At 43.5% G+C, this 16,995-nt stretch overlaps 2 protein-coding genes across 2 annotated transcripts in view; one reads left to right on the forward strand and one right to left on the reverse strand.

Moving 5' to 3' along the window:
* LOC143296284 (kalirin-like) overlaps nucleotides 1–6,844 on the forward strand; it is a 450,295-nt gene extending 443,451 nt beyond the window's left edge. Inside the window, exon 37 of the mRNA XM_076608165.1 lies at nucleotides 1–6,844. This exon is cut by the window's left edge and continues 3,361 nt beyond it. The gene's annotated coding sequence lies outside the window, so the exon portion shown is untranslated.
* Nucleotides 6,845–7,692: 848 nt separating this feature from the next.
* The window catches only part of LOC143290842 (microspherule protein 1-like), a 32,709-nt gene continuing 23,406 nt past the window's right edge, over nucleotides 7,693–16,995 (reverse strand). Inside the window, exons 11-13 of the mRNA XM_076600385.1 lie at nucleotides 16,804–16,886; nucleotides 12,091–12,306; nucleotides 7,693–8,099 (exon numbers count right to left, since the gene is read on the reverse strand). Of these exons, the coding sequence (XP_076456500.1) occupies nucleotides 8,001–8,099; nucleotides 12,091–12,306; nucleotides 16,804–16,886 (398 nt within the window). The 3' untranslated portion in view covers nucleotides 7,693–8,000. The remainder of the gene's footprint in view (nucleotides 8,100–12,090; nucleotides 12,307–16,803; nucleotides 16,887–16,995) is intronic.

Here is a 16,995-nt window from a genome sequence, read left to right on the forward strand (position 1 = left end):
TCTCTAGATTTCAATTGCAACTTTTCTCTAGATTTCAGTTTCTTGTTATGTATTCCTAAAGAGTTAGTGAGTTTGTTGAAGCATTATGAACTTATGTGTTAAGCTGTAAAGTGGAAGTTTTGTCAGGTAACGGTTAATACAGTGTACATTTATAATGAAGTGAGCCCGTGGGTCTTGATCGGTCCCTGTCATGTCATTGTCTTGTCAGATAGCACCAAGTACAGGTTATTAAACATTGAATAGGGATCAATACCAGCATGTGTATATAAATGGTACAACTCATGTAGTTCCGTGACGAATAATGAATGGGATGTATCTGAAGTGTTGTGCAGCAACCCCATCATAATGATACTGTTACAATGTGTCACTGTTACAATGTGTCACTGGAAGTCACCCAATACTCCTGTCTCCATCCATACATACATCGTTTTCAGAAGTTTTCTTTTCACATCGCTTCCAGAAGTTTTCTTTTTCCACTCTTTTCTTTCAGCGACACAAGTTTATGTGTATATTTATATTACAGTTGACAGTGTGCTCATGTTGACCAGATGATGATAGCTATATACACAGTTGGTGTCCGTGCCCAGGTGAGCCACATTGTTTCCACAAGTGTGTTAAAAGAGAGGAACAAAACTACTGCCCATCCTGAACGTGGTTTTCATCGTGCTGTTGCCAGAAACAACTATCATTGTGGCGCCACAAAGAAACCTCACAAGAGCACTTGACGATGATCAGATGATACGACCAACAGGAATAACCTTCCCTTTTTGCATGTACATACAATCAGATGTACAAAAGGAGTTGTTCAGGGTCTTACAATACACCTCCTCCCAACAATGGAAAAGCTTTTGCCAACACTTCAGCAAAAAAAGAAAAAAAGAAAAAAGACTGACTTACTTTATTGATTAAAAGTTAAATTTTGTGTTTGTTTATCTATTAATCTGAAATTGTCTTATACCTCAAGCTGTTTTAATGTCAAAGTATTCCACCTGTCCTCATCTCAAAACATTGGGCAACAGTTGTTTGGTACACATAATGCCACATGTACTCAAAATGTCACTGATATTTCATAATGTGACCCCTATTTCCCCAACTTTAAGGTAATTTCTGACAGAAATTTTTGTTGTTGTTTTGCTGTTAGTGTTTGTTTGTTTTTTTGGTTGTTGTTTTTTTGTTTATGTGCATCATTTCAGCCATGTTTACAACTGGCAGGGAACAGTTTGTTAAACTTTTTTTTAAAGGAAAAGTTTGTTTAGAGTATCCAAGATGTGCAATGGTGTCCAGAAAACTTTATTAATGTTTGCCCAAGGAAATTTACAAATCAACAGAATGGATGTCCTTATTATGATGTTCTGAAGATGATCCACATTGTATGGAGCATTGATGCTCCTTTGTTCTGTGTGCATGTTGTCTTTATCTCTATGTGGTGGTGGTAGTGATGGTGGTATTTAGGCTGGAGTCTTGGTAGGGGAGGGTTGGTGGTCAGGGTTCTCTCCAACAGGTGCAGCAGCCGAGTGGTTAAAGCGTTGGACTTTCAGTCTGAGGGTCCTGATTCCAGTGTGGGTCACGGTGCCTGCTGTATTAAAGGTCGAGATTTTTCTGATCGCCCAGATCAACACATGTGCCAAACTGCTTGCACCTGAACCCTCTTAGTGTGTAGAAGATCAAATTTGCATGTTAAAGATCCCGTAATGCATGTCGGCGTTCAGTGGGTTATGGAAGCAAGGACGTATCCAGTTTTCACTTTCCCTCAGAAAATACAGGAGTGATTATGACCTGGCACTTCAAATCCCACTCGTGCATCAGTGAACATGGGATCTGCAGCCCACAAAGGCAGAAATACCAGTAGATTCTCTCCATCTTGTTTCTGTTCTTGTTTTGACTTGCCACCTTGCATCACTTCTCGTTTCATCGCTTTGATGTCCATGTTTTTTGGGTAGTGGATATAGGACGGATGTAACTACTCTGGTCACTGCCGTAGGAGGCACCATGGCAGTATCACTTTAGGTGTGGAACTTCTGATCCACTTTTCACTGTTGATCAGTCTGAGGTCTCATGTCAGCAAGGTGTTGTGTCCTTGAGAAACACTTCTCTCTGACAGATGTTGTGTCCTTGAGAAACACTTCTCTGTGTCCTTGAGAAACACTTCTCTCTGACATGTGTTGTGTCCTTGAGAAACACTTCTCTCTGACAGGTGTTGTGTCCTTGAGAAACACTTCTCTGTGTCCTTGAGAAACACTTCTCTGTGTCCTTGAGAAACACTTCTCTCTGACAGGTGTTGTGTCCTTGAGAAACACTTCTCTCTGACAGGTGTTGTGTCCTTGAGAAACACTTCTCTGTGTCCTTGAGAAACTCTTCTCTCTGACAGGTGTTGTGTCCTTGAGAAACACTTCTCAGTGTCCTTGAGAAACACTTCTCTGTGACAGGTGTTGTTTCCTTGATAAACACTTCTCTGTGTCCTTGAGAAACACTTCTCTGTGTCCTTGAGAAACTCTTCTCTCTGACAGGTGTTGTGTCCTTGAGAAACACTTCTCTGTGTCCTTGAGAAACACTTCTCTCTGACAGGTGTTGTGTCCTTGAGAAACACTCATCAATGTCCTTGAGAAACTCTTCTCTCTGACAGGTGTTGTGTCCTTGAGAAACACTCATCAATGTCCTTGCGAAACACTTCTCTGTGTCCTTGAGAAACACTTCTCTCTCATTTTCCTCACTCCACCCACATGTAAATGGACAGGTGACTGGCTGGGGAGGATTTTTTTTTTTTTTTAAATGGTGGAAGGGGAGAGAATTGTGCCCCACCTTCCTATGCCCAGCCCTGGACACAGTGGCTATGAATTCACTTCTGCAGTGGCTGTATGGGACCTCTGACCTTTTAACCTTGTTACTTCTGTCACCAGTGTTATATTTTCCTAACTTCTTTTTCTGTGTCATCATCTTTGTGGTGTTGGGAGTATTAATTTGGGTGTATGGAACATCTTGCATTGTATTCGAGTTTATTGAATGCCATGCATTTTATTGAGAGTATAGTATTGAACATCATGCATTTTTTAACTACGCAAGTCATGTCTTTCAGGTCTTTCTACTCGACATATATCATTGACCGTTCTAGTGAGTGTTGAGGACATGAACACTGTTGCTGTGCACATACAGTTGTGGCCAGACAGTTTAAGTTCATGTTTGCTCTTAGAAAATATGGGGTTTTTTTGTTTGTTTGTTTGTTTGTTTTTTGTTGTTTTTTTGTTTTTGTTTAATATAAGAAAGAGAATGCATGCCTATGTAAGTATTGAGTTTGTACGTCTGGAATTATGATTAGTCTGCTGGTGTCAGACTTGGTAAATAACTTAAAGCTGTAATCTTGATAGATGGTGAATAAATTAAGCTGTAACCTTGATACAAGGTAACTTGAGCTGTAATCTGGACAGAACTGATGATCCTGTCATACGTGTTTGTGCACAGGATACTTTATGTAGTGTAAAGAAATGAACAGTTTCTTTTAGAAATGCTGTTTATTGTGTTTTATGTGTTCGTCTAATATCATGTCAATGTGTTTGTTGGGTACAATGTGTTCAGACTGTTTGGTACTACACTGTTTGCTTTAGTCTTTAGAATTCATCGTAACATCACTGATAACTGGTGACAGTGAGAAATTATGATTGGTTGTTTTCTTTAGGTTTGACCTTGTCAATCATTGCATGATCACCTCTGCAGAAAGGAGCTAGATTTTTTTTTTTTTTTTTTTTTATGGTTTCATTGGTACATGTCTGCCAGCATTTAAAAAAAAAAAAAAAAAAAAAAGGAAAAGCTTTCGCAGAGATAAAACAACATGATGTACCTAATTATCACATTAAAATAAGTGGATTCCTGGTGAATATTGCTTTGTGAAACTATATATAAAAAAATAATAATAAAATAAAATAAAAAGTTTTTTTTGTTTCTGGGTTTGTTTGGTGGGGTTGGGGGGGGGGGGTATTTGTTTGTTTTTGTTTTTTAGCAGATTGACAGGATTAGTAAGGATGGTGAAAAAAAAAGGAGTTTTGATTGTCCAAAGGATGATCGCTTTGAAATTTCAGTCAGCTTTTAGTTTCTTCGTGTAAGCAATGGAACTGGAAAAATTTTTGTTTCAGAACCAGATACATCAGTGTGGCCAATTTGAGCTTGATCAAAATGCAGTCCAGCACACACACACACACACACACACACACACACACACGCACGCACATATAAGGGAAAGAAGCTTCATCACTTTTATAGTGCATACACAACATATTCTGAAAGCTAGTGAGAAAAATGTCACAAAGTTGTTATTTGTAATACTGTTATAAGGTGAAAACCAGTATGAAGACTGACCCAAACATTTCCTTCAGAAAAATACATTGCCTGGCCCAAATTTGGGTGTCAGTGTCAGTGCTAGTGACCAGTGATTTTTACTCATATTCAGAAATTTACAAGAAATGAGAGAGAACAAACCCCTACTTTCAGTGTGTTTGAACATCACAACTTCGATTGCAATGTAAGTTTCACATCTCTTTTTTTTTTCCTCCGTGTTTCTTTTGTTGTATGTCTGGTAATGTTCAGTGTTAAAAACAGTGTGTGGTATCACTGAATAGATGTAGGTTGGTTGGTTCATTTTTATATTCTAAGTGTGTCAGGCTGTACATTATTTTCACCACAACATTTGAAATTTGAATCAAATCAGGGACCCGAACTGACCCTCATCAACTTTGTTTTGTTTTGTTTCTTTTGTTTTTGTTTTTTTTGGGGGGGTGGGGTGTGTGTGTGTTTTAAGTTCTTGGTCATTTTTAACCCTGTAAAGGTAGAAAACGTGTCAACAGGTTGTATTCATCGTAACCTGCTTTTATGTTCCTCTGATTAAAAGCAAAACTCCCCAATATTGGCTGCATACCTCAGAGTGTTAGTCATACAACATAACATTCCTTTAGGAAATAGAAAATGCAGGGAAACACTTTTTCAGCTCACCCAATTTACACACAGAATAACAAAAGTAGTTCTCAGTTTAAAATTGAACATTCTGCATTTTTATCAAAGCAAGAATTTTTTTTTCATTTTTATTGTCAATCTTTCCATGTTCCTTTATTTCAAGGAAAAGAGTTCAACCTAAATTGTTTCAATTTCATTTCAATTTTTTTCAATGTTCATCTGTTTTGAGGACTATGGGTTAAAAACTCCTGTCAGAAACATCAGTCGGACTTGATGTTGGCTACTGTGTTACAAGGCAAAATGTCCGGTGACTTTTTTTTTCTCCTTTTTTTTTTACTCTCTTTCTCTATCTCTTCACAGCTTTAGTAAGGTGTGTATATGTGTTAGAAGAGAACTGCAGACACACCAGAGAGAAAGCTTGTCGAGACTGGGAGGTGAATCCTTGGTGTGCCAGAGCATGCTTGTTGCTTTGCTTGCTCAAGGGAGGTGGTGACCTGGTGTGCTTGGCCGTCAACGTGTACCGTGTTCTCTGCTGCTGTGTTCTCGTCACAACGCACACAACCCTTGGACCGTTACCTGGAACCAGCAGCTTTAACTTCAACCTTTCTTCATTGTATCTTGCCAGACTGGAAGGGGTGTATGTCAGTGTACTTGAATGATGAGCACTTTATTTACCCACTTCACAGACCATACACTCTCTTGTTTGGGCACACAAATGTGGAAAGTGGTCTCTCCTCAAAATACAAACTTCACTGCCCACTCCACATGGTCATTTCTTTTCAGTTTTTCTCTGCACTGAGAATAGCTAAAAGCAAATTTGTTACTGTATTTCAGTTGACCGGTTCAATTTATGCTTATAACTTACTGCTTTAAGATAGGTCATTCTCTTGTGTTTTTGTTTGTATGTTCAATCCAGTGAATGTATTACTGCTTTAAAATGTAATAGGTAGTTGTTTTTTTCAATGTTTCATCTTGACTTAAAAAAAAGAAAGAAAAAAAAGCAAGCTATGTAATGTATGTTGCTGTCGTGTCGACACACATGAATGTGACAAATCTATAGAGCTAGTCCTGGTGACTGGATGAATACAATTACATTCTACTAATCATTGATATCATTGACCTTTCTGCTTTTATCTGGCAGAGAAATGTTGATTTGTTAGTTACAAGTTTGTAACAGGCAACAGAAAACAATATGTGGTTTAACATTAGTTTTATATAGAACAGTGTATTAACTTATGTTATTTACTTTGTTAAAATTGCCCAGCTCCTTCTGATTCTTTTAGGATGCTCAAACATACAAACTGTAATCGTATACTGTGCCAAGATGCAGGAAGAATCTACTTGTGTTTGGAAGAAAAGCAGATTTCAAACACCGTTTGATCCTGCAGCTCAGTTTGGATGCTAAAATAAACGTTGGTGTGGATCTGTTTTCACAGTACAAAGAAATCATTCATCATCCGTCACCCACCCATCACCATGTCATTGTTTCCAATTGCTTCATTTTTGATTCATTCAGGATTCAGAGTAAAAAATGTGTTTTAAAATGGACATGCAATTTTCATGTAAAAGGTGTGCATATTTCTAAACAACAGCCATGTCCAGATCTTCATGTAAAAATGTGGCGATCACATTTACTGTGAAACAGATTCACATAAGTTATAATGAACATATATATTTTGTGCTTTTGTGTGTGAATTTATTCTCGCAACTTGATGGCAGATTTTGCATACCTGTGTGACTGCGTGTTTCAAACAATGAGTTCTGTTATTATTATAGATGCGTGTGCTTGCAATTTGTACATAGTCTCATCAACAGATCTTGTTTGAACATTGATGGAGAAGATTTTGTGTTTGTAAATTAATATCTTGTCTATTTGATTTGCAGAAATAAAGCTGTTCATAACGTTTTGCGTCCACCTCTTGTGAGCTTCTGTCTCTCTCAGCTGTACAGTAACAGACTTGTGTGTGTGTGTGAGAGAGAGAGAGAGAGACAGAGAGACAGAGAGAGACAGAGAGAGAGAGAAGGGGGGCGGGGGAAACTTGAATTGTGAGTGATTTTAGTTTGTTTACATTTTACTTACTCATGCTTCATGAATTGTTTCAATGCATTTAGAGCTGCTGGGTAAGTGCAAAACAGATGAGCATAATGATTAAGCAAGACATGTGGTGTCGTGGCCTAGAGGTAACGCGTCTGCCTTGGAAGCGAGATAATCTGAGCATGCTGGTTCGAATCTCAGCTCAGCTGCCGATATTTTCTCCCACTCCACTAGACCTTGAGTGGTGGTTTGGATGCTAGTCATTCAGATGAGACGATAAACCAAGGTCCTGTGTGCAGCATGCACTTAACGCACGTAAAAGAACCCACGGCAACAAAATGGTTGTTCCTGGCAAAATTATGTAGAAAAATCCACTTCAATAGGAAAATCGAATAAAACAACATGCAGGAAAAAATTATTTTAAAAAAAAGAAAAAGGGTGTCCTCAGTAAAGCGACGCGCTCTCCCTGAGGAGAGCAGCCCAAATTTCACACAGAGAGATCTGTTGTGACAAAAAAAGAGAATACAAATACAAAGTAACAGTGAGCAGAAACAGAGGAACATAAAAAAAACCGATGAAACTCCAGACATTTGTATGTCCATGTCCAAGTTCACTATCTAGGGCCATTCATTACATTTAGTGCCGACACAAGAAAAGTGCTAATCCATCCAAAGGAATTCACACATCAAAGGAATACATACAGACATTATAAATGACAGCAAAACAGAAAAAAAAACTTTTAATGTCCAAAAGGTTAGATGTTTATACATACATTTGCATATTTTGATGTGTTTTTTTTTGTTGTTTTTTTTTTTTTTAAGACATACATAACATTGTGAAAAATTAACATGTTTGTACTACAAAACTTTTTTTTCTCTTTTCTCTCTTCCTTGAACACATCCCCCATCCTACACTCACTTTCTCGCTTACCTGTCTTGTCTTATATACACACAGGCAAACATATGCATGCAGATGCACACACACACACACACACACACACACACACACACACACTGGCACAGACTAATCAGGAAACTGCTGTAGGAGCCCCCTGTTTCAGGTTCTCGGCGCGGATGGAGTTGATAAGGTCATGATTGATCAGGAAGATGAACCGTAGGCAGGAGATCTGGACAACCAAAATAATTTTTAACATTATTTTTTAAGTATTACCTTCTTGAGAAAACTTTTATGATATGCAAATGAATTATGATACATTCTAAGTATTCTGAGAAGCCAAACCATTCTTTGTCAACACAGAAGTGTATGCAAATGAATTATGCTGCATCCTATGGGATCCTATTATGCTACATCCTGTGAGGAACCAAGTTTGTTTGTTTTTTAATCAAAGATATGGGTATATGGAAATGAATTGTGGTGCATACAAGTATTACTCACTGGAGAACTTCAGCAAAATAATCATTTTTAAAGTAAAAAATATATGCAAAAGAGTAATGTTCCATACTAAATATTTATCAAGTCCACTGATAAACGTCGTTCCTGTAATGTGAAAGGAAATCATCAAAGTTCAGTGTACACACACACACACACACATTTTCTATACAGAAGTCAACACACTTGCATCGCCAAACTAAAACATTAATGGTGACCAAGTCAGAATTCCGACTGCTGGTGAATTAGAATACTGACACTGACACTTATGCTTCCCAAGGAAGGAGCCTATGTTTTTTACAACAGAAGGTTTCTAAACATAAACGTACATGCATCAAGAACACCATCTTAAATAACAAGCGTGTGCACACACACACAAACACACACACACAAATGTTTCTTTATAGCCAAACCAATCACAGAGGGCTGTATCAGGACTGAATACACAGTCATTATCGATCTCAGAATCAGACCAAAAAAAAAAAAAAAGGACATCAGGTCTACTAAACTAGAAAATACCTGAGGGCACACACATCACATGGCCAAGGGCTAGGCGCAAAGAACACACTATATTTACAATGCCAAAATGTCAAGTCCAGCCAGAAAAGGGTTTTACCATCCATACTGAAAGAGCTCCCACATGAGGGGGGGAGGGGGAGGGGGGAGACATGACAGGGGGGCAAGCAAGACATGACAGGGGGCAAGCAAGACATGACGGGGGGGCAAGCAAGACATGACGGGGCAAGCAAGACATGACAGGGGGCAAGCGAGACTAGACTGGGAAAGACATGACAGGAGCAAGATAAGATTAGGGCAAGACGAGACAGAGGCAAGACAAGACAGGGGCATGCAACACAAGCTACAGGCAAGACAAGACATGCAATACAAGCTACAGACAAGACAAGACAGGGGCATGCAAGACAAGACAGGGGCGTGCAATACAAGCTACAGGCAATACAAGACAAGGGGCATGCAATACAAGCTACAGGCAAGACAAGACAGGGGCGTGCAATACAAGACAGGGGCGTGCAATACAAGCTACAGGCAAGACAAGACAGGGGCGTGCAATACAAGCTACAGGCAAGACAAGACAGGGGCGTGCAATACAAGCTACAGGCAATACAAGACAGGGGCGTGCAATACAAGCTACAGGCAAGACAAGACAGGGTCGTGCAGTACAAGCTACAGGCAATACAAGACAAGGGTCGTGCAATACAAGCTACAGGCAATACAAGACAGGGTCGTGCAATACAAGCTACAGACAAGACAAGACAGGGTCGTGCAGTACAAGCTACAGGCAATACAAGACAAGGGGCATGCAATACAAGCTACAGGCAATACAAGACAAGGGGCATGCAATACAAGCTACAGGCAATACAAGACAGGGTCGTGCAATACAAGCTACAGGCAATACAAGACAAGGGGCGTGCAATACAAGCTACAGGCAATACAAGACAAGGGGCATGCAATACAAGCTACAGGCAATACAAGACAGGGGCGTGCAATACAAGCTACAGGCAATACAAGACAAGGGGCGTGCAATACAAGCTACAGGCAAGACAAGACAGGGGCTGTGCAATACAAGCTACAGGCAATACAAGACAAGGGGCGTGCAATACAAGCTACAGGCAAGACAAGACAGGGGCGTGCAATACAAGCTACAGGCAATACAAGACAAGGGGCGTGCAATACAAGCTACAGGCAATACAAGACAAGGGGCATGCAATACAAGCTACAGGCAAGACAAGACAGGGGCATGCAATACAAGCTACAGGCAAGACAAGATTAGGCACAAGCAAGATAGGGAACAAGGTAAGACAATGTCGGAGGCAAGCAAGATTTTATATATATATATATAAAAGGGGAGATCTGGAGGGGAAGCAAGAAAAGAAAGGGGCGAACAAGGAAAGATAAGGGGCAAGTAAGACAGGAGGGGGCAAGGTAACACAACATTTGTATTTGTATTTCTTTTTATCAAAACAGGTTTCTCTGTGTGAAATTCGGGCTGTTCTCCCCAGGGAGAGCGCTTCACTACACAACAGCACCACCCATTTTTTGGGTTTTTTTTTCCTGCGTGCAATTTTATTTGTTTTTCCTATCGAAGTGGATTTTTCTACAGAATTTTGCCAGGAACAACCTTTTTGTTGCCATGAGTTCTTTTACGTGCGCGAAGTGCATGCCGCACACGGGACCTCGGTTTATCATATCATCCGAATGACTAGCGTCCAGACTACCACTCAAGGTCTAGTGGAGGGGGAGAAAATATCAGCGGGTGAGCCGTGATTCGAACCACCGCGCTCAGATTCTCTCGCTTCCTAGGCGGACACATTACCTCTAGGCCATCACTTCAAATGGAGGGCAAGAAAGACAAATTACAGGCAAGACAAGACAGGGGCAAGACAAGCCAACACAACACAGGGACAAGACAGCCAACACAACACAGGGACAAGCCAACACAACACAGGGACAAGCCAACACAACACAGGGACAAGCCAACACAACACAGGGACAAGCCAACACAGGGACAAGCCAACACAACACAGGGACAAGCCAACACAACACAGGGACAAGCCAACACAACACAGGGACAAGCCAACACAACACAGGGGCAAGACAACACAACACAGGGGCAAGACAGCCAACACAACACAGGGACAACACAAGCCAACACAGGGACAAGACAGCCAACACAACACAGGGACAAGACAAGCCAACACAGGGACAAGACAAGCCAACACAACACAGGGACAAGACAAGCCAACACAACACAGGAACAAGACAAGCCAACACAACACAGGGACAAGACAAGCCAACACAACACAGGGGCAAGACAAGCCAACACAACACAGGGACAAGCCAACACAACACAGGGGTAAGACAAGCCAACACAACACAGGGACAAGCCAACACAACACAGGGACAAGACAAGCCAACACAACACAGGGGCAAGACAAGCCAACACAACACAGGGGCAAGACAAGCCAACACAACACAGGGGCAAGACAAGCCAACACAACACAGGGGCAAGACAAGCCAACACAACACAGGGACAAGCCAACACAACACAGGGGCAAGACAAGCCAACACAACACAGGGACAAGCCAACACAACACAGGGGCAAGACAAGCCAACACAACACAGGGACAAGCCAACACAACACAGGGACAAGACAAGCCAACACAACACAGGGGCAAGACAAGCCAAGGCAAGACAAGCCAACACAACACAGGGGTAAGACAAGCCAACACAACACAGGGGCAAGACAAGCCAAGGCAAGACAAGCCAACACAACACAGGGGCAAGACAAGCCAACACAACACAGGGGCAAGACAGCCAACACAACACAGGGACAAGCCAACACAACACAGGGGCAAGACAAGCCAACACAACACAGGGACAAGCCAACACAACACAGGGACAATCAACACAACACAGGGGCAAGACAAGCCAACACAACACAGGGGCAAGACAAGCCAACACAACACAGGGACAAGCCAACACAACACAGGGACAAGCCAACACAACACAGGGGTAAGACAAGCCAACACAACACAGGGACAAGCCAACACAACACAGGGGCAAGACAAGCCAACACAACACAGGGACAAGCCAACACAACACAGGGACAATCAACACAACTAAACAGGAACAAGCCAGACTGAGACACAAGAACAAGATACGGGGCCGAACAAACAAGTCAAGACAAGATACTACAAGACACAGCCTACCTCCACAACCGAGTTGTCGCCCAGCTTCTGCTTGTAGCCAGCCAGGACCGGCCTCCCGTCCACGGTGATGGGTCGCTTCCCCTCGTTGGCGATGAAGAAGTCCCCGTTGTTGCGCAGCTTGATGACGCCCTGGCGGCGGGAGATCTTCCAGGCGGGGCCCTCCAGCGACAGGTCCACGTCTATCGTCTGCTCCCTCGTGGTGCGGCCCAGGGTGATCTGGTATCATGGACGATGGGCCATTTCTACAGTATTGTACGGTAGATTCACCTATTCCCTGTGTTTTACCTATCATTAAAATGGTGAACACGATCGCCTATTCCCTCATCTGCCTATACCCAAGGTCCACATTGATTTTCTGTTCCCTCATGGTGCAGCCCACTGTGATCTGGATCAATGGACGATGGGCCGTTTCTATTGTATTGTAAGGTGTTATTCTAATTCACCTGTTCCCTGTGTTTTACCTATCATTAAAGTGCTGATCCAGAATCCCCTATTCCCCCTGATTTGCCTATACCCTGTTTCACTTATCATTAAACTGGAAGTAATCTCAAATCACCTGTTACCCCGATTTGCCGATACCCTGTTTCATCTATCATTAAATTGGAAGTAATCCTGAATCACCTGTTACCCTGATTTGCCTATACTGTTTCATCTATCATTAAATTGGAAGTAATCCTGAATCACCTGTTACCCTGATTTGCATATAGCCCGTTTCACTTATCATTAAATTGGAAGTAATCCTGAATCACCTGTTACCCTGATTCGCTGATACTCTGTCTCACCTATCATTAAATTGGAAGTAATCTGTTACCTTGATTTACCAAAACCTCATTTCACCTATCATTAAACTGGTGATCCCAAATAACATTCCCCCCATTCACCTATTTCCTGATTCACACCTATCACTAAATTGGTGATCATGATTCACTTATTCCCAATTCACCTACGTATTCAGCTGCTATACATGTATGTATGTAGGTGTGTGTGTGTGTGTGTGTGTGTGTGTGTGTGTGTGTGTGTGTGTGTGTGTGTGTGTGTGTGTTTGTATGTGTGTTAAAAAAATCAATTTCTTCATTGGAGTGTGTGTGTGTGTATATGTGTGTGTGTGTTTGGACTGCATGTGTGTGAGAGAGAGAGAGAGAGACAGAGAGAGAGAGAGAGAGAGACAGACAGACAGACAGACAGACAGAAACAGAGGAAAAGATGCGGAGAAACAGTGAGAGAATGAGAGAAATGAAGAAAAAGAAAGGGGGGAGGAAGGGCGGTCAGAGGCAGAGACAGGAAGATAGAGACTGAAAGAGAAAGACAGCAAGATAAATAGAAACACAAAGAGAGAGAGGGAGAGAGAGAGAGAGAGAGAGAGAGAGAGAAGCTGAACAGGCGAAACAGGAATGCTGAGTAGGTGAAACAGAACAAAGTGTGAATATCAGTGGCCACTGAGGGTGGCAGCATGATCCTGAATCACCTGTTCCATGATTCTACTATTCCCAATTGACCTATCATTTACCAGGTGATCACAGTATCTTATTCCCAGCTCAGCTAGGTGCTCAGCTGCTCTGTCTGCATGTGTATGTAAAAAGCAATCTCACTTTCTTCACTGGATTGTGTGTGCATGTGTGTGTGTGTGTGTGTGAGAGAGAGAGAGAGAGAGAAGAGAGAGAGAGAGAGAGAGAGGCTGAACAGACGGAACAAGAATGTCAAGAAGGCAAAACAGAACAAAGTGTGAAAATCTCAAGTAGCCACTGATGGTGCTGGCACGATCAAAGTGTAGGTGAGATGGGAACAGGCAAAGCAGACCTATTCATTTTGTAAATGTGTGTGGTGTTTGAGCGTGTATTATGCGAGTGGAATGTGCACAGCAGATTGAGTTACAATGCGTAAGATTGTGCCCTGTATAAAAATTATTCATTATTATCAATATTTTTATCATCATTATCCACGAAGGGGCAAATAATATAACAAAAATGAGGATACTGACAACTGCAATATCAATTTTAAGAATAGCTAAAATAAAAATAAAAACAATAATACCATTATCAATATCATTAATAATAATTATTAATCATCATAATCATAAAATGGTAATATGACAATAATGTGGATTCATATAACACCTGATCACTAAACAGGGCTCTAGGCACTTCACAAAAACAGGCAAAGAGAAACGTGCACGCAAACTGTTGCACGGATCAAAACGTCCCGTCACAAAAGGTGACACACAGAGGCCACAGACACAATCATCATGATAGTCATTCTCTCTGTGCCTCTCTCCCCCACAGCTCTCCATGAGGCACCCTCACACAGCCTCTCACACAGCCGTCCCTCTCACACAGCCATCCCTCTCACACAGCCGTCCCTCTCACACAGCCTCTCACACAGCCGTCCTTCTCACACAGCCATCCCTCTCACACAGCCGTCCCTCTCACACAGCCTCTCACACAGCCGTCCCTCTCACACAGCCATCCCTCTCACACAGCCATCCCTCTCACACAGCCATCCCTCTCACACAGCCGTCCCTCTCACACAGCCATCCCTCTCACACAGCCATCCCTCTCACACAGCCGTGCCTCTCACACAGCCGTCCCTCTCACACAGCCGTCCCTCTCACACAGCCTCTCACACAGCCGTCCCTCTCACACAGCCATCCCTCTCACACAGCCATCCCTCTCACACAGCCGTCCCTCTCACACAGCCATCCCTCTCACACAGCCATCCCTCTCACACAGCCGTCCCTCTCACACAGCAATCCCTCTCACACAGCCTCTCACACAGCAATCCCTCTCACACAGCAATCCCTCTCACACAGCCTCTCACACAGCAATCCCTCTCACACAGCAATCCCTCTCACACAGCCATCCCTCTCACACAGCCATCCCTCTCACACAGCCGTCCCTCTCACACAGCCATCCCTCTCACACAGCCGTCCCTCTCACACAGCAATCCCTCTCACACAGCCGTCCCTCTCACACAGCAATCCCTCTCACACAGCCGTCCCTCTCACACAGCCATCCCTCTCACACAGCAATCCCTCTCACACAGCCGTCCCTCTCACACAGCAATCCCTCTCACACAGCCTCTCACACAGCAATCCCTCTCACACAGCAATCCCTCTCACACAGCCTCTCACACAGCAATCCCTCTCACACAGCCATCCCTCTCAGACAGCAATCCCTCTCACACAGCCATCCCTCTCACACAGCCATCCCTCTCACACAGCCGTCCCTCTCACACAGCCGTCCCTCTCACACAGCCTCTCACACAGCCATCCCTCTCACACAACCTCTCACACAGCCGTCCCTCTCACACAGCCGTCCCTCTCACACAGCCATCCCTCTCACACAGCCGTCCCTCTCACACAGCCTCTCACACAGCAATCCTTCTCACACACCCTCTCACACAGCAATCCCTCTCACACAGCCGTCCCTCTCACACAGCCGTCCCTCTCACACAGCCTCTCACACAGCAATCCCTCTCACACAGCCGTCCCTCTCACACAGCAATCCCTCTCACACAGCCGTCCTTCTCACACAGCCTCTCACACAGCAATCCCTCTCACACAGCCATCCCTCTCACACAGCCATCCCTCTCACACAGCCTCTCACACAGCCATCCCTCTCACACAGCCTCTCACACAGCCATCCCTCTCACACAGCCGTCCCTCTCACACAGCCTCTCACACAGCCGTCCCTCTCACACAGCCGTCCCTCTCACACAGCCGTCCCTCTCACACAGCCATCCCTCTCACACAGCCATCCCTCTCACACAGCCTCTCACACAGCCATCCCTCTCACACAGCCGTCCCTCTCACACAGCCTCTCACACAGCCATCCCTCTCACACAGCCTCTCACACAGCCATCCCTCTCACACAGCCTCTCACACAGCCGTCCCTCTCACACAGCCATCCCTCTCACACAGCCTCTCACACAGCCGTCCCTCTCACACAGCCGTCCCTCTCACACAGCCTCTCACACAGCCGTCCCTCTCACACAGCCTCTCACACAGCCATCCCTCTCACACAGCCATCCCTCTCACACAGCCGTCCCTCTCACACAGCCTCTCACACAGCCGTCCCTCTCACACAGCCGTCCCTCTCACACAGATGCCAACCACTGTCACACAGCCGTCCCTCTCACACAGATGCCAACCACTGTCAGGTCTGTGGGAACAATCAGGAAATTTGGTAGGAACATTTTGAATTTGGTTGGAACGCTCGGACTCCGAGCCACATCAGCAAACGTACATTTTTATCAACAAGGCAAACAAACATTCCTTCCTTCCTTGCACTCCATAGCTTAATCCACCAAGCACAGACGCTGTTTGACCGAGACACAACTTGATTTAGCCGTGTTCTCTCTTGATCGGGCAAACGATTAAGCTGGTTGGTTCACTCAACGCTCTTTCAATGTCAACACGCACTCAATTCGCTGAGCATCATCACTTGAGATCAAGTGCTCTGGCCTGGTGATCGATAGGTCTGGAGTGTCTGGGTAATGTTATGACAGGAAAGCATGTGACCTTGCCATGTAGCTGAAAATGAACACATCGGAACAATTCTGACTTGGGCATAACATTGGAACAAGCTGTGATTAAGCGTAACAAAATACGGCTAAATCATAACAGTTGGCATCTCTGCTATAACATCACATCACATCACATCACATCACATCACAACACACACACACACACACACACACATGACTGACAAGGATTACCTCCCGAGATCTCATGAGGTATCTGACCAGACGTCCACGCAATACAGCCAGAGTCTGGGCATCAAAGTCTGGAGGACTTATGCCTGCACATCCACATCATCACACTATTACTATGATTATTGTCAGTATTGCTAACTGCCCAGCTGACCACTCAGGGCTATATCAGAGTTGAAAAATAAATGTCAATCAGCT

The sequence above is a fragment of the Babylonia areolata genome, chromosome 1 (genome assembly GCF_041734735.1).
Source record: "Babylonia areolata isolate BAREFJ2019XMU chromosome 1, ASM4173473v1, whole genome shotgun sequence".
Classification (NCBI taxonomy): Eukaryota; Metazoa; Mollusca; class Gastropoda; order Neogastropoda; family Buccinidae; genus Babylonia; species Babylonia areolata.